The sequence below is a fragment of the Wolffia australiana genome, chromosome 13, assembly GCF_029677425.1.
Source record: "Wolffia australiana isolate 7733 chromosome 13, ASM2967742v1".
Lineage (NCBI taxonomy): Eukaryota > Viridiplantae > Streptophyta > Magnoliopsida > Alismatales > Araceae > Wolffia > Wolffia australiana.
In genome coordinates this window covers 3,393,830-3,411,315 of record NC_135847.1, presented here as the reverse complement: position 1 = coordinate 3,411,315, position 17,486 = coordinate 3,393,830, and the positions used below count along the sequence as shown (strand labels likewise).

Below are 17,486 nucleotides of genomic sequence, written 5' to 3'. Positions count from 1 at the left end.
AAATGAGAAAGAGAGAGAGAGAGATGAAAAATGAGAAAGAGAGAGAGAGAGCCGTAGAGAGAGATGAAAAATGAGAAAGAGAGAGAGAGAGCCGTAGAGAGAGATGAAAAATGAGAAAGAGAGAGAGAGAGCCGTAGAGAGACATGAAAAATGAGAAAGAGAGAGAGAGAGCCTTAGAGAGACATGAAAAATGAGAAAGAGAGAGAGAGATGAAAAATGAGAAAGAGAGAGAGAGAGATGAAAAATGAGAAAGAGAGAGAGAGAGCCGTAGAGAGAGATGAAAAATGAGAAAGAGAGAGAGAGAGAGAGAGATATGAAAAATGAGAAAGAGAGAAATGGGAGATTGGGTGGAAGGGGGGAGGGGCAATTTTTATACTCTTTTAGAAAAACCCCACATAAACTCGGCAACTCTCCGTGGGTGAAAATCAGAAAGAGAATGGACGGCTGCGATTCGCCCACAAATCGTGATTCGATCACAGAGCATTATCCTCGCTAGATGCGCAGATTGAAGACCCACCAAGCCTATCTTCTTCTTCCCCCTCTGCGCCAGGAGTTGAGAGCAGAGCAGAGGAGAAGGCGAAGATCAAGCCCAGTCGGCCGACATGGGAGGTGCTCCGCACCCGTCCTCTCTTCTGCGATCCAGCGTGCTCCCTCCTCCGCCTTCGAATGCCTCCTTCGCTCGCAGCAGAAGTCAGCCCCCACCCGTTATTTCTTTCTAAATTTCTCGTTTTTCCTTGATTCCTCGGTGTTCATTCTCGATTGAATTACTGTCTTTGCCAAAAATATGAAAAAATATGCCTTTTATGGGGTTTTCGAGCCTGATTTTCACGTCCCATTTGATTCGCGTGTAGTTTTGATCCTAGTGATGGAGAATTGATCGTATTTGATAATGGGTTGGGTGAATTTATATAATTTTTTTCCGGTTCCAATCTCCAACTCAGTTAGGACCCGTGTCTGCTCCAGCTTGGATAATGAGCCCGAGCGATCCGCTGCGCTCGAATGTTCGTCGAACTCGCCAAAGAAGCAGGTTTGATTCTCTACACTTGCCCATTGTCATTCCGAGCGTTCCCATATTGTGTTCAGCTTCCTTCATTAACTACCATCTTTATTTCTTAGTCCCCAGTTCATGAGCATATCCTTGAAATATGTCAGCTGTTTGTTTTGGGGCTAAGAAATAAAGATTTTGTTAAAGGAATTTTTTAATCTTTAATTTCTTGGTGATTTTAAGGCATACTTATCTCAATAAATTGAGATAATGTCCTTTCATCCATGGGAAATCGCGCCATCATCTTAATCTTCACGCCCCTAAAGTCGCTCCTTCATCTTAATCTGAACGCTCCTAAAGTTGCGCCTTCATCTTAATCTGAACGCTCCTAAACTCACGCCTTCATCGTCAGATTCATCTTCACGCTCCTAAAGTCGCGCCTTGATCTGAAGATTCATCTTCACGCTCCTAAAGTCACGTCTTGATCTGAAGATTCATCTGAACCGCTTCCGCGCCTTCATCTTTGATTTTATCCGCAATCATATATTCCTTTTCGCTGACAGCGTTCAGCTCCTATGATGACAATAGATGAAGACAATGAAGAATGGTCGTCTTCATCCATTTTCCAGGAGCCATCTTTGTCAGAATCGTCGTCACCATCACCTGTTATCATCATCAAAATTCCCAGAACAGACATGACCATCTGGTTTCTAAGAAACTTCATCCTCATTGTCGTCCGTCAGTTTCCAAGCTAAGGCACATCATGTAGTCATGTTGATTTCATCATCATCGTCATCTGTTTGATAATGATCTTGTTGGAGAGAAAGATAGAGTGAGAAAGAAAGAAAGAGGCACCTGAACCCTCTCATGGATCTCCCTGTTTAATAAATTCTCATCTGCTCTCCTTTGGGAAAGGCCACATCTATTTAATGAAATTAACTTGAAGAAAATGACTAAAAAAACCAAGGTAAGGTTCGTGGATCCTAACACATTCTTTTAGATAGAACATAAGCTGGCACCATCCTAAAGAGTTTAAACAAATCCATCATAAAATTGACGATTTCAAGGACTTTCTCCTCCAGATAGACATACATCCTTAGAGGTCTCAAATTTTAAATCTTGAATGAGAAAGTCGATCCCCTTTTTCTATCTCAGGATGAGTCATCTCTGACTTCAAGAAGGAAATATGTTACATGTATATGCTCAAGCTTGGTTATGATCAACGTTCCTCCAGTTTCGGCCGATGTGACGAATGGACCTACCGTGACAGAAAGAGCCGTCTGCCGGAACTGTGGGGGAAGTGGCGCCATTATATGTGAGAAAAAAAAATTCCCAACGCATATACCTAATATTATTTGGGAAATGATTATAACTTATATCTTGTTTCTAAAAAGTGTCCTGTGGAACTCTCGTTTTGCTTTTCGCTGATTTCTTAGCGGGAGACTTTTTGTCTCTATTCACCAGTATATCAGAAAAATAACTCACATTTTCGGTTGTCTTGCCAAGTTTTGACCACCTTCCCTGTTAGTTCTAAGTAAAAAGTTCAGGCTTTTGCCCGAAGATTTCATTCTGATGGAAAAGTTTCAGGCATGTCACTCATTTTAGATTTTTCAGTTCAATGCAGTTCAATGCATGTCTGTAAAAAGATCACTGGAAGAGTTAGACTGCTGAAAAATGACCCAAAGGTTCGGTTATAGAAGAACAAAATAGTATATTTGAGAAAAGGATGTACGATGTTTGTACTGTGAACGAGTTTTTAACATCTTTCAAGTCTGGATTTTTCATGGTCATTTTTTCATATTTACCCATTATCCTTCGTTTTAAATATATTTCGACGTCCCCTTTCTTTCACATTATCTGTAATTTTAACCTTCTTTTTTTTTTGCACATCGCATTATTTGTAGGTCTAATTGCAAAGGTCTAAATTTTACATTTTGTTGTGCAGGTGATATGTGTGGTGGTACAGGCAAGTGGAAAGCCCTCAACCGGAAGCGAGCCAAGGATGTCTATGAATTTACGGAATGTCCCAATTGTTATGGTATGCAATGTCCCCATAAACCTTAAATAAGCCAAAAATTTTCATTTACAATTGCATTTTGCTTATATGTACACTTTGAAACTGAAAATTTTGGTCTAAAATGTTTTACTGAAATATCTTAGTGATAATTCATGATTAAATGGTGGTCAGTTTCAGCGCGTGATGAATATTTCTTAATACATCTTCCTTTGAAGATGAAATTGTGCAACTGAACATCCACTTGATTAAAACCATGGTTTTATCATAACCTTGCATTACTTTTGTTGATGAAATTCATTTGAGTGTTTGGGGGTTGAACAGGAAGAGGGAAGCTGGTGTGCCCTGTCTGCCTTGGAACTGGCCTGCCCAACAATAAGGGCCTTCTTCGGAGGCCCGAGGCCCGTAAGCTTCTTGACAAGATGTACAATGGCAAACTCCTCCCAAACTCCTAATCTAGAGAGAGAGATAGTGGCGTTATTTGGTGTTTTGGTCTGTCATACTAAAAATGAGGATATGAAGAGAAGTTCGATTCAATATTTCTATTGGAATAATATTTCAACGCCCTTTTAGTGATTTAAATGGAAAGAAGGAAAATGACTGTATATTGTCCCCTAAGTTACCTTGTATGACCCTTAACACTAAAGTTGGACCCTGTTTTGGATGAAATAGCAAATCAGAGTTAGAACTTTGTGTGGCTTAAATGTACTTTTTTTTCTTGAATTAACTAATTTGTTCCTCGTAAACGAGGCTGAGATTATCTTGGTAGTCATTTCAGAACGCCTAGGAAAAGTCAAATATTTTTTTACAAAACTATTTGTCGCTTCTATGCATTAATGATATTAATGATTTTCCATCTACACTCTGGGTTAGAAATCAAGATGAAACAGAAATAATTGGTCTGGGCAAGTTTGGGCCAAAACTTTGTTATAAATTATTTAATGCTGTAGAAGGTGAGAATTGTTAGCTTGTTATTGAAACTAAGGTAGAGTAAAAAATATTAAAATTTTGACTCAACTAAATTATGAAGATGTTTGCCCTCAGATCGTTGAATATCTGACCTTCTCCTAAAGGTGTTTGGGTGTACAGTGTATGTCCATACACCGCCCTCCCACAAATTTGCCCCCAAAGCACAGGGATGTATCTTTGGGTACCACTCCATGACCAAAAAATGATACATCTGCTATGATCCTACTGGAAAATGTTATTATACCACCAAAGATGTCGTGTTTGATGAGGATACTCACTATTATTCAATAAAGTTGATAGAGGTAAAGAGATAGAGATATAGATATAGATATAGATATAGATATAGATATAGATATAGATATAGATATAGATATAGATATAGATATAGATATAGATATAGATATAGATATAGATATAGATATAGATATAGATATAGATATAGATATAGATATAGAGATAGAGATAGAGATAGAGATAGAGATAGAGATAGAGATAGAGATAGATATAGATATAGATATAGATATAGATATAGATATAGATATAGATATAGATATAGATATAGATATAGATATAGATATAGATATAGATAGATATACAGATAGAAGTAGAGATAGGGTAGAGATAGCGATAGAGATAAAGATAGAGATAGATATAGAGACAGTGATAGAGATAGAGACAGTGATAGAGATAGAGATAGAGATAGAGATAGAGATATATCATCTGTTAATAACAACCATCAGAACACCAATGAAGTTGATGTGTGATAATCAGTATGCAGTTGAGACTGCACGGAATCCAGTCCATCACGACCGAACCAAAGCTGTTGACATTGACTCAATCTATCGATCAATGCGCAAATATCTTCACTAAATGTTCAGATGCTCAACAGGCTCATGTGCAATCTGGAACTGATAAACAATTTTCCCTTCTTTGAACCTTAAATTGTGTCTTATCTTCTCTTCTTTTCTCTCCTCTCTCTTCTCTTTTCTCTTAATCATCTTTCTTGACGTGAAGCTTTGATCAACTAGTGCCTGAAAAGGGTGTCTGGCACTGAGTCTTCTACTGCTTGGTACTGCTTGATAAGAAGAATGATTGATGTGTCTACATCTCTGTATAAATTTCCTACAGATATGTAACTGGGATCTTCTGGTTAATTTAAACAGTGTTCAATCGTTATTTAAGGTAGGACATTATTTGGAACAAACACGAGTAAAATGATCACATGGAGTTAGGTTGTGGTAAGTAGCAAATTATTCAATGAAAACAAGGGAATGTTAAATTTCCCCTCATACTGGAATTAAAAGTGGCCCAAAGAGGTAAACTTCTCTCATCGCTCTTTTTTTATACCCTTGTATTTATTTATCGATCATCTACTTTCTACTTAAACACATTGGCTAGCTGTCATATCCTGTAGGCCAACAGAGAATTCTTGAAAGTGAACTCACTTTCAACCCTTCTCTCGTATGATATAGAACATCAAGCGGATAACAGAATGTAGGAACATGAATTATATTGACATCATGAAATTAAATATATATATATTGGATTTGTATCTCTCTTATTGATGATTAATTGTGGCCATTGTGGAAAACAAAGATGGACCAGATGGTATATTTACCACTCAAAAGTTGTGATTAGTTTATGTACCCAAAAACTTTTAGTCAAAGTTTCGGGTTTTTAAAACCTTCTGTTCTATAGTCTCCAATTTCAACATTTCTATAAGTTTTTCAAATATTTGACATACATTACTTTATGCTCATGTTTAACCACACCTTACTTCAAGAGTCCCTCTTTTTCTTAATCCAGTTACATCAAACTCATTCTACCCAGAATATATATTTCTATCAAAAGGTCCATTACACTTGCAATGCTTTCTAGCATTGGAAACTTCCAAATCAATTTGTTTGTGGACAAGGTAGAGCTAGCTATTTCTTGATTGAAGTGGTAGAGCTAGCTATTAAGGAGACCTTTTCATGGCGCAGAAGCTTCCACGGTTCAAATGATATACTCTAATTACTTTTGTTTATCCTCTTTAGTTTTAATTATCTTTATTTATTTAATACTGTTCTGAGGGGGGAAGTATACGAGCAGAACCTTTGGTTATCTGAAGGTTAGGTAAAGAAACATAATGTTAATCATCAACTCGCGACTTAAGGAGCACGAGAAACATAAGAAAGGCACAAGGTTCAGGAGCGAAGATACTGCAATACAAGTCATAAGTGATAGCGAAGCCAAGCAGAATAAGCTTCTCAAGTCATTTGCTTCATAATCTGCTCCAACACTAACTAATAGAAAAAAAAAACTACCAAGTATTTACAAAACACTTAATATTCAAGACTGAAAAATTCAGACCACCAAGAAAATTTCAAATCAGTTAAAATCCAAGACCGAAAAATTCACAAACATTTAATCAAACCACCGAGTAATTTCAAAACACTTAAAATTCAGGACTGAAAAATTCACAAACATTTAAACAAACCACCAAGAAAATTTCAAATCAGTTAAAATCCAAGACCGAAAAATTCACAAACATTTAATCAAACCACCAAGAAAATTTCAAAACAGCTAAAATCCAGACGGAAAAATTCACAAACATTTAATCAAACACTATACACGCAGCAGTCCTAACGAACCACGTGGCCTCCTCATTAGCCACCACGTACTCCTCCACCTGCGATTTCAAACCTTTCCCTTTTCCCCGCGCAGTGTCGACAAACACAGAAGAGAGAAAAAGAGATACTGAACAAGAGCGAGAAAGACACAGAACAAGAGAGAGAAAGACGAAGAGAGAGAGCGGAGGTTTGGGGAAGACGACGACCATGGAGGATCCCAAAACCCTAGATCTGATCAAGGAGCTGGTTCTTCGCCTGATCGCCGGCCCTTCTTCCTCGGCAGATCTCTCCCACCCCCCCGCGGACTTCCCCAGGGCCGTCCGATTCGCGATGCGGCTCCTCTCGAGCCGAATCTCGCCGTCCGCAGCCCCCGACGACTTCGCCATGGCCGAATCCCTCAAGCGCGACCTGGTCCGCCTCGGCCGCCCCTCCGACGCCCTCGCCATAGCCGACCTCCTCTCCAAGCTCTCCGCCAAGCCCGGCCCGGGCTCCATCCGCCACCTCTGGCCCGTCCTCTACCTCCTCCGATCCCTCTCCAAATCCCGCTCCCCCGCGGGGCACCCCACCCTATCCTGCTACACCGCCCTCCCTCTCGACCCCCCGCTCCCCCGCTCCTCCCGCAAGCCCCTCTTCCTCGCCAAGGACGGCGACACCCTCCGCGAAATCGCCCTCCGCGAGTACGCGGAACTCGTCCGATCCGACTCGGCCGTGCCCGAGTCGGCCCTGGTCAGGGACCTCCTCTTCATCGCCCAGGGCATCGACGGGAAGCTCATCCGCTACAACCCTTCATCGGACGGCTACGATCTCCCCGACTCGCTCCCGCCGGCCTCCAGGACGGTAGCCCGGCGGCTCTGCGAGCTGGGCTGGCTCTTCCGGAAGGTCCACGGCCTCGTCGCGAGCCGCCGGCTCGTCGGCGCGGTGGCGCAGGCCTTCGCCGCCGGCCTCGACGACGAGCTCGCCCAATTCTACAAGCTCCTCGCCGTGCTCGACGCCCACGCCGCCCGGCCCGCCCCCGAGCCGGGCTACCTCTCGCTGCGCCGCCTCGCGGTCTGGCTCGCCGAGCCGCTGCACCGGCTTCGGCTCATGGCGGTGCTCGCGGACGCCTGCGGCAGGCTCCGCGGCGGCGCCATGGCCGGCACCGCCCACGCGCTAGCCCGGCACGGCGACCCGGCGGCGCAGGCCCTCGTGGGCCGCCTCCTGGGCCGCCTCTGCGCGCCGCTCTTCGCCATGGTCAAGGCCTGGGTCCTGCGCGGCGAGCTCTGCGACCCCCACTCGGAGTTCTTCGTCGTCGTCGCCGGTGGCTCCGCCCTCTGGCGAAGCGGCTACCTGATCGAGCCTTCCATGGTGCCCTCCTTCATCTCCCCGGAGTTGGCCGGGAGAATTCTCCGCGCGGGTAAGTCCATCAACTTCCTCCGGGCCTGGACCGGCGGGCTGGAAGAGGGGGGGGAGGAGGAAGGGGAGCTCGAGGCTATGGTGGATGAGGCGGCGAGGCGGACCGACCGCCGTCTCCTGGAGCTCTTCAACGGGGAATTCAGGTTCAGAGAGCACTGCCTGGCTATCAAGAGGTACCTTCTTCTGGGTCAGGGGGATTTTGTGCAGAGGCTTCTGGACTTAGTCGCTGGGGAGCTTTGCCAGCCGGCTAAGATGATCTCCGTCTTTCACTTGTCGGGGCTTCTGGAGAGCGCCATCAGAGGGTCCAACGCGCAGTACGATGACGCGGACATCCTGGGGCGGATCAAGGTGAGGATGATGGCGGAGGAGGGGGAGATGGACGGCTGGGATGTGTTCTCGCTGGAGTACGAGGCGCGGGCGCCGTTGGATGCGGTGTTCTCGGGGGAGGTGATGGGGAGGTACTTGAAAGAGTTCAACTTTCTGGTGAAGCTGAGGAGGGTGGAGATGGCGCTGGTGGGGGTGTGGAGGAAGGGGGGGGGATTGGGGAGGAGGTGGCAGGCGCTGAGGAGCGAGATGAGCCACTTTGTGAATAATCTGCAGTGCTATATCATGTTCGAGGTGTTGGAGGTGACGTGGGCCAAGTTCGTGGAGGAGATGGAGGCGGCGAGAGATCTGGACCGTCTGATCGACGCCCACGAGAGGTACTTGGACGCCGTATTGGAGAAATCGCTGCTCGGGGAGCGGTCCAGGGAGATCAACACCACGCTGTTTGATTTGCTGGATATCATCTTGAAGTTCGGCTTCGCCGCCGATCGCCGGTGCCAGCGTGGGTTTTGCCCGTCTCTGCCCAGGTCAGCCCTCTCTCTCTCTCTCTTCATCTCTCTCGATCTCTCTTCGTCTTTCTCTCTCTTCATCTCTCTCTCTCTCTCTTCATCTCCCTTCATCTCTCTCTTTATCTCTCTTCGTCTATCTCTCTCTTCATCCCTCTCTCTATCTATCTATCTCCCGTCATCTCTCTCTCTGTCCATCTATCTCCCTTCGTCTCTCTCTCTCTCTGTCCATCTATCTCCCTTCATCTCTCTCTCTCTGTCCATCTTTCTCTCTTCATATCTCTCTCTCTGTCTATCTATCTCTCTTCATCTCTCTCTGTCTATCTATCTCTCTTCATCTCTGCTTCTCTGTCTATCTCTCTCTTCATCTCTGCCTCTCTCTTTATCGCTTTCTTCATCTCTGCTTCTCTGTCTATCTCTCTCTTCATCTCTGCTTCTCTGTCTATCTCTCACTTCATCTCTGCCTCTCTCTTCATCTGTCTCCCTCTCTCTCTTCACCTCTGTCTCCCTCTCTTTCTGTGTCTTACCCTGGGGCATTTCCCATTTTAGTTTCTTGCTCTTTTCGTTTTTATTATTTTCTTGATTCTTTCTGTTTTCTTTGTTTTTTTTTTCTCCAATCTCTCCGTCTCTCTCTTGCTCTCTAACCCAGTGGCGTTTTCCCCGTTTTATTTTCTTACTCTTTCCGGATTAATTATTTGTTTATTTATTTTTGATTTCTTTGTTTTTTTCCCTCACTGTTTCTCTCCCTAAACCGGAGGCTTTTTTCAATTTTTTTTCTTACTCTCTCTTCATGTCAATTTATGTTCTCGTTTCCTTACACTCTCTTTATTTCTCTCTCCAATCTCCCTCTCTTTTCATTTAAATTATTTACTGACTCGTTCTACTTTCTTTATTTTTTCTCCTCTCTCTCTCTCATTTTTTATTATTTTCATTTCAGTTTCTTGCTTTTCATTTTGACTATTTCCTTTATTCTTTTGTTTTTTCTTCACCTTTTCCCTCCCCATTTTAATCTCTTGCTCTTTTCATTTTGACTATTTTCTTCTTTCTCTCTAGTCTCTTCTCTCTCTAACCTAATAGCCATTTTTGTTCGACTTCTTATCTCTCTCTCTTTCAAACTCATCAGCAGTTTTTGTTTTACTTTCTTATCATTCTTCTAAACCGGGGGCATTTCTTTTTCATTTTGCTGACTTCGCCTGCAATCATTTGACTATAATTTTCAAATATCTTATCGGTCAGTAACTGATTTTTAATTGATTTTTCCATATTTTTGTCAAAAATAGCAGGGGAAAGAGGAAATCTAAGCAGAAGAAACGACCACAGCCGGAGGAAGGCGTAGAACAACATAGTGGGAGAACGGAGGAGCTCGAAACCATCGCGAGAGAGTACTCCACTTCGCTGAAGAAATTCATCTCTCAATTGCCCGCGCAGCGACACGTCGACCTCAAATTCTTGCTCTTCCGCCTCGATTTCACCGAATTCTACAGTTCTATTCAAGGTGCCACCATTTTATCTATCTCATGCTATTTTGCTATAATATTTTTTTTGAACTATAGCTATTTTGCTGTAATAATTATCTGAAACCGTTCCCCTTGTAACAGGATGAAAATGGAAGCAGATTTTGATCTGATCGGATACTAACCCGGGAAAAAAAGAGTGAAATTTTCAAACTCCGAATCCGAAAACTGCCCGGATCTTGTGGAAGATGAGATCTCTCCAGCCCCTCTCCGTGTTCTCCACCACCGTCGCGTTTCCATATCTGCAGATCCGGTATCATGATCATGATGATGATTGATGGAGTAGAAGAACAAGAAGATGAAGATGATGATGATGATTCATGGAGTAGAAGAACAAGAAGACGATGATGATGATGATGATGATGAACCTGTCTTCCAGGGGAACGTTGGTCTGAATTAACTTGACAATCGTAACCCCCGTCTCGGGCTCGTCGAAGGTCATCCTCACCTGCCAAGTAATCTCGAAATCAGAAATTCAGAGTTGTAATCTTGAAGTCAGAAGGAACTTTCAGAGCTTTAATGGCGACGGAGATCGTTGAAGAAGAAGAAGGAATCTCAAAATCAGAATGAAATTTCAGAGCTTTAATGTCGACGGAGATCGTCCAAGGAGAAGAATCTCGAAACAAGGAGGAACTTTCGGAGCTCAAATCAGAGACGGAAGTTCAAGATCAGAACGAACTTTCGGAGTTGGAATGGCGGGGGAGATAGTCGAAGAAGAAGAGGAAGGAATTTCAAGACCAGAATGAACTTTTCGGAGTTGGAATGGCAGGGAAGATCGTTGAAGAAGAAGGCATTTCAAAACCAAAATGAATTTTTTGGAGTTGGAATGGCGGGGAAAATCGTTGAAGAAGAAAAACAAGGAATCTCAAGACTAAAATGAACTTTTCGGAGTTCGAATGGCAGGGAAGATCGTTGAAGAAGAAGGAATTTCAAGACCAAAGTGAAATTACAGAGATGGAACGGCGGGGAAGATCGTTGAAGAAGAATCAGAAGGAATCTCAAAATCTCGAAATCGAATAATCTCACCGTGGAATGAACGCCGTCGGGCCAGCTAGCAAACCGCCATTTCTGAAGAATCAATTTTTCTTCTTTCAAATCCTCGTTCACCCCCGTGATGGAGCCGTCGAACAGGCTGAACGCCCCTCCAATCTCCTTGCTGATCTTCGCATTGCTCTGCGTGAACCCCTTCCACCTGTTCTCATCCATCAAAATCTCAAAAATGTTCCTCGCCCGGCAGTAGAATTTCTCCGTCATGGTGATCGTTCTGAACCCGTCCTTGTCCTTCTGAACCGCCTTCATCGTTGTCGTCATCGTCTCCGCCGCCGCCTCCGTCTTCGCCGGCACCGCCGAGGCTGGCGGCGGAAGCTTGGGCTTCTTCGCCTCGAGCTCGTCCTTGGCCGGGCCACCCGCCGCCAAGCTCCGCACGAACAACCTAAGCTTATCCAACACCAACGGCTTCCCCCTGGCGATGAACGCCTCCTTCAACCTCCGCTCCAGCGGGCCGGCATCGTTGCCTCTCACGGTAATCCTCAGATCCGGATCCTCGTCCGCGTTCTCGTCCGCGAGGTAGGGGACTTCGACCGATCCCTCGATCTTGACCGTCGGATCGGCGATCGCCTCCCCCTCCCAGGAGAGGGACAGGGACAGCTCGTAGCCAGGGATGATCTTCCCCTTTCGGATGTTGACGTAGGCCTCGCCTTCGAGCTTGTCGAGCGTCTTCGTCCTGATCTTGAGCCCTCCATCGCCGTCGAGCACGGGGAGCTGCGCCAGAAGCGCGGAGAGCTGATTTCGCGACCATTCCAGGCAGTCGCGCTCGGCCCAGTGCCAGTTGTGGACGTTCGTCCCGTCCGCGCGCTCCGCCACGATCCAGCGCTTGTCGCCCTCGCCGAACTTCGCCATGGAAGCGCAGGAATTAGGGTTTTCCCGAGGAAGAAGACGACTCCGGCCTCCGATCTAGGGTTTTCCCGAGGAAGAAGACGACTCCGGCCTCCGATCTAGGGTTTCCCCGAGGAGGAAGACGACTCCGGCTCCGATCTAGGGTTTCTGGACGAGCTCCCCGCGAGCTACCTGCGATAGAAAACTCGAGACTGTTCGCGGGGACGGTCCATTCTTATGTGTTCTCGCATATTTATACCCTTCCTCTCTAGAATCTTCCTCTCTAGAAGCTTCTAGAACAGCCCGCTTTATTGGGGCTGCCCACGGCCCAATAGCGATTGGGGTCCAATAAGATTGTTTAAAATTGGCCCAATAATAGTTGGCGTTGGATTTGTGGGACCCACGTTCCCTTGTTTTCTTTGGATGGGGGCGCTACAGTGCAGGGACCCGGATGGGACGGTTTTTTCATCCCCGGACAAAAATAACATCCTGCCCGCGAGGTTGGACAAAAACCGGGACGGAAATTTGTCCCGAAACAAACGGAAATTTGTCCCAAGATGAGCTGATTTTGCGTCCCTGCACTGATTCTGGACGTCGGATGGTATGATCTTCGTCCCGACCCGTCCTGTCCATCGTCCACGTCCCGGACGATCCGGAACTATAGATGGGGCCCTATGATTTACCAACAAACATGGCACATCTGCTCATTGTTGGTTTGACTTCGACCCGTGTGGGGATCCCCTTGTCAAATATTCTGTGCTATGTGGCGAGAAATACACGTTGCAATATGCACTACCAGAACTAGATCAGCGCGTGTGCATGACGTTGTGCCCTTGCAATGTGTACTAGTATTCGCCCATCTCAAGTCCGATATCGAACGACGTGTGCCGATGATGTCAAGACGACTTCAGATACCGGATATCAGATATTGGATACATATTGAATAACCGCCCGATATCAGTTATCGGGACGTGGTGAATTCTGGTACGTGATATTGGACTCGATATCTGGATATCGGATATCAAAATCCATATCGAAAATCAATAAGACAGAATAAATTGTTTCGAACAAAAACACATTGTAAAATAACTTGGGCTCCATGAAACACGCATGAAGTATAGTTGACTGAGTCAAATAAGACTTGTAGCTAGCCAAACCAAGTGCATCATTTGGACAGGCCGGTCTAATCACTATTGGATAATAACTTTAATATACCCCTTTTGTTTTCAACCTGTTAACTTAATTGAATAATTTATTTAATCCATTGATGGTTATATTTCTTTGGCGGAGGAAAAATATAACCCCATAGTAAACCATCAATTCTTTTAATTGTACACCAATGTATATGTACAATATCCAAAAAAATTTGATAAATGACACTCATATTCAATACCATCATCCAACTCCTGGGACAAATACACATGCTGAAATTATCGCGGATAACACCATCAGACAATGGTACAGTAGTAATCGATATTCTTCATCGTCATCTGATATCAAGATACCTGTAAAGATGGATATCGGATTTCCCATTTCCAATAGCTGCTACATCGTCCAACTTGGTGTCGTCATCTGATGCTGAGCTTATAACAAGCAAACACGACACAACCATCTGTCCATGTGCACATGTGGTTCCTTTGCACGAGTAAAAAATGCACTACCTTAGCATGAGGTTAAAAAAATAATGGAAAGGCTAACCCTAATCGTTTTTCCTAATTTGTTATCATTCAATAATTTATGTCGGTCTAGTCCTTCCTCCTCCCTTTTTTATTATACTCATCCTCCTCTTATTCTTCGTTCTGCCCAGTTTGTTTCTTTCGCATTCTATTTCTCTCACCAAGCAGGCACTCTCCAGTATCTCCTGCTCTCTCAATTGAAACTCCACTATCCACTAACCACATCTCATCAAATGGCTCTATAATGTCTCCTCTCAATTTGCATTATCTCATCAAAAGGCTTTAAATCTCGTCTGGAATTCTATGCACTCTCTAGTATATTTTATCTGCATCCTCTATCCAAACTCTCTGAATTTATGACACTTTTATATTTCCACAACTATGTTTTTTGCTTATTTATTTAATCACCTATTTTGACTTGATAGTCCCATTATTTAACTATTACTTCCCATTCATGTTTTTGATTCCTCGATCGAGTCACGTGCTTCCTTATTAGCATCTAGATTTGTCCCATAATTCAACTCTGATTTTCAATTTGTGTTATTTAGTCCTTTTTTTATGTTTTGTCTTGGTATCCTACAGCCCATTGCCGTTATTCAACTCTTACTTTCCATTTATCTTAATTATTTATGTGTTTTCTTATTAGTTTGCAGATGAGTCCCGTTATGTGACTATTGGATTCCTTGTCTTTTGTATTACTCACTTCATGTAATGTCTTTTCAAATGGTGTGTAAACAAGTTCTATGAGTTAACTCGTATTTTCTATTTATGCATTTTCATTATTATTTTTATTTGTATCCTTATTAACATATGGATTTGTCACATTATTTAGCAATTACTTCAGATTTTTAAACTTTTATAATGTTGTATTCACTATTTATTATTTTATTGTTTATTCCTAGCATTATGGATCTGCCTTGTTATTTAATTCCTACTTTACATTTCTTTTATTGATTTCTCTCTTTATTTTTGTCTCCTCTCTTTATTGATTTATCTCTTTACTTTAGATTCTTGTTATTTAACTATTGTGCTCCAATTGTTTTTTATTCCCCGTTTAATTTATTTGCCTACATGTTACAATGTGGATCTTTCCCATGACTTAGCTCTTGTTTTAAAATTATGTTTCATATTCCTTAGTTTATTCATGCTATTTCTTGTTGATCCGTGGTCTGTCCAGCAAATGGGCTATTATTTTCCATTTTTTTATTCCTCATTTTTGTGTACTCTTTCCCAAGGTTCAGATGTTGAAGATGAGGAGTCCGGGGATAATGAAGTTCAAAAAACATCACGGCATGAGAATCCAGTGAATGATGGCGAAACTTCTTAAGCATCTGAATATTTCACAAAAGTGGCAGACAAATTCAGGGATGAGTATGTGGAGATGACATAATGCTCGAGAGCAAGCATAGTATTTGAGGAGAATAATGAGCACACATTAAGACAATGAGACATCTCAAAATATGTCATCCATTGGTGTCTAATAAAGCTTTAGACATATTTATTGATTGGCTTTCCGTCTCATGAGTATTGTCTAACCATAAAAGGTCTTGAGCTTTATTTAGTTCACTTGAATATGAAACATATCAAGAATACAGTCACACTCTTCACCACTCACACATCATGCCCTTTTTTTCGCTATAGACGATCAATTAAGAGGTCTGCATCATTTATACGCAACGACATGTGACGATTCATTCTACAAATAGAGGGTGGAAAATGTTATTCTGGAAGATCAAGTTGGATTTTGAGGCCATGATAGACATAAAATGTTAAAAAATTTCACAACACAAGACATACAACATGATTTTAAAATAACTCAGCATGGATTGATTTTAAAATAAATCAATGATCAAATCACCTCAGCATGGATTAGATTCATGATTTCTAAGTTCCTCGAGTCAGCTTTTTTTAACTTTTTTTAGCCTTTGATGTGTCCCCCAATTAGATGTACCAGTGTGATCACAGCTCACTGAATCTCATCCTTTATATCAATAAATATTGTTATCGATTATACATCACCATTTTGCCACTCCGATTCCATTGCGAAGGGGAAGGCACCTAGGGAGGGAAGGGAGAATAAGGATAGAAACATTAAGACTTCGGTTTATATGAATATTGTTCAATTCTTTGCATTATTTAGACAACATTATTTGTCATCAAAATCCCTAAACTTTAAGCATATCTTACAATGTCTAAAGAATCATCTGTGCGTGACTCTCTGTGTACATTGATCATTTTAGTTGATGAATTTGATGTATGTATTAAATAATAATGCATCCATTTAACACAGCTGAAAGGTTGAATTTCTAGTTCGTGCAGTGTTAACCTACACCTCATTCATCAGAAGATACAAAAGATTATGCTGACTCCATTTTGGAAAATTTATGACATCGACGGCGTATAGTCCCTCATTTGGTATACACTCCTATCATCACATTTATATAGTATTTCATTGCCTTGGCCAAATACTTCATCGCATCATATGTGTCAATCTCGTATTAGGGGGGGGGGGGTTCTATCTGGATTAGTCAATTACCTTCGTGAACTTCTGGTTACATCTGAGCAAGGACATTTTAGAATATCACTTATTAAGAATGATCTGGTATGCATCAAAATAGAATCCTCCATCCACAATATGTATTTGGTATGTCGCTTGTAAGTATCGCTTACACAATTGTGACACATATAAACCTAATTGATATTGAGGTATATAGCATTCAAGTGTTCGTACATTCTAAAAAAAATTGTTTCTCAAGATTGTCCCTAAATATTTCCCATTATACTTCCTCAATGTCTCAACACTAATGGTCCAGGGATTAGCCATACTTGTCGTATGAGTGGGACTAGGTAGCATTATTTTACATGGATAATTGTGTATTTCTCAAATATTATTTAGATACCAATATTTACATCTCATATTTAAAGGCAAGCCATAACTATGTTCTCACCATTGGTAACTTACTTATTCATATGAGGTATTCATGGAATTTGTTATAAAAAACATACAGATTATAATTAATATATTTTATTAATTAGTTGAAGGACATGGAATGTTCGATTGGCTTGTCATAGATGCATATGCCACTAGTGCGAGGATTTGAAAGCAAAACTGTGTTGCAAATTTCACCCTTTACGTCGAGTCTTTTTTCCTCAGATTAATCAGTTGACATATGACAGTCAATTGAATCAATGGTCGGTGGAATACACGTGACCGTGTCTTAAACTTCGAGGAACAGTTATGCAACCATTACGGAGAATGATGGGAAACATATTGGTGAAATTATAGCATGAATTTTAAATATTTGATGAGGCGAAGTAGGGCATCAACCTTTCAGCTCATAGATATGAATTTCTATTTGACCAACAATGTTTTTAATAAATTGTAAATGTGCATGCCATCACAATTGAAATGCAATGAACAATTCGTTGATGATGGGTTGTGAAAAGTGTGATTTAAAGAAATATAGTAACACATTTAATTCAACAAAAATATAATCAGGCTTTGAATTTTTATGTGTAACATGGATTGAAGCAGCCATACATGCTAACTTCATCAATTAATGAAGAAGGCATTCTGAAGATCAATGATCTTCCAGGTCCAAGCACATGCATTTTTTGG

At 42.2% G+C, this 17,486-nt stretch overlaps 3 protein-coding genes across 4 annotated transcripts; 2 read left to right on the top strand and 1 right to left on the bottom strand.

Moving 5' to 3' along the window:
* Window positions 1–508: 508 nt before the first annotated feature.
* EDA3 (DnaJ/Hsp40 cysteine-rich domain superfamily protein) lies at window positions 509–3,604 on the top strand. Its single transcript, XM_078585268.1, has 5 exons — window positions 509–690; window positions 942–1,027; window positions 2,141–2,300; window positions 2,931–3,023; window positions 3,324–3,604. The coding sequence occupies exons 1-5, from the start codon at window positions 603–605 to the stop codon at window positions 3,452–3,454; spliced, it is 558 nt and encodes a 185-aa protein (XP_078441394.1). The 5' UTR covers window positions 509–602; the 3' UTR covers window positions 3,455–3,604.
* A 3,103-nt stretch (window positions 3,605–6,707) lies between these two features.
* On the top strand, window positions 6,708–11,239 carry SPC98 (spindle pole body component 98). 2 transcript variants are annotated; one of them, XM_078584779.1, is made up of 3 exons: window positions 6,708–8,823; window positions 10,086–10,297; window positions 10,401–11,239. In XM_078584779.1, exons 1-3 carry the CDS (start codon window positions 6,788–6,790, stop codon window positions 10,403–10,405), a joined length of 2,253 nt encoding a protein of 750 aa, XP_078440905.1. In that variant the 5' UTR covers window positions 6,708–6,787; the 3' UTR covers window positions 10,406–11,239. The 2 variants fall into 2 exon arrangements, with proteins under 2 accessions (XP_078440905.1, XP_078440904.1); XM_078584778.1 differs by having other exon boundaries at window positions 10,083–10,297.
* Window positions 10,400–12,407, bottom strand: LOC144710930 (Aha1 domain-containing protein). The gene is made up of 3 exons (XM_078584780.1): window positions 11,343–12,407; window positions 10,685–10,764; window positions 10,400–10,558 (listed from the first exon to the last, which is right to left on the bottom strand). The coding sequence occupies exons 1-3, from the start codon at window positions 12,213–12,215 to the stop codon at window positions 10,465–10,467; spliced, it is 1,047 nt and encodes a 348-aa protein (XP_078440906.1). The 5' UTR covers window positions 12,216–12,407; the 3' UTR covers window positions 10,400–10,464.
* Between the last annotated feature and the right edge of the window lie 5,079 nt (window positions 12,408–17,486).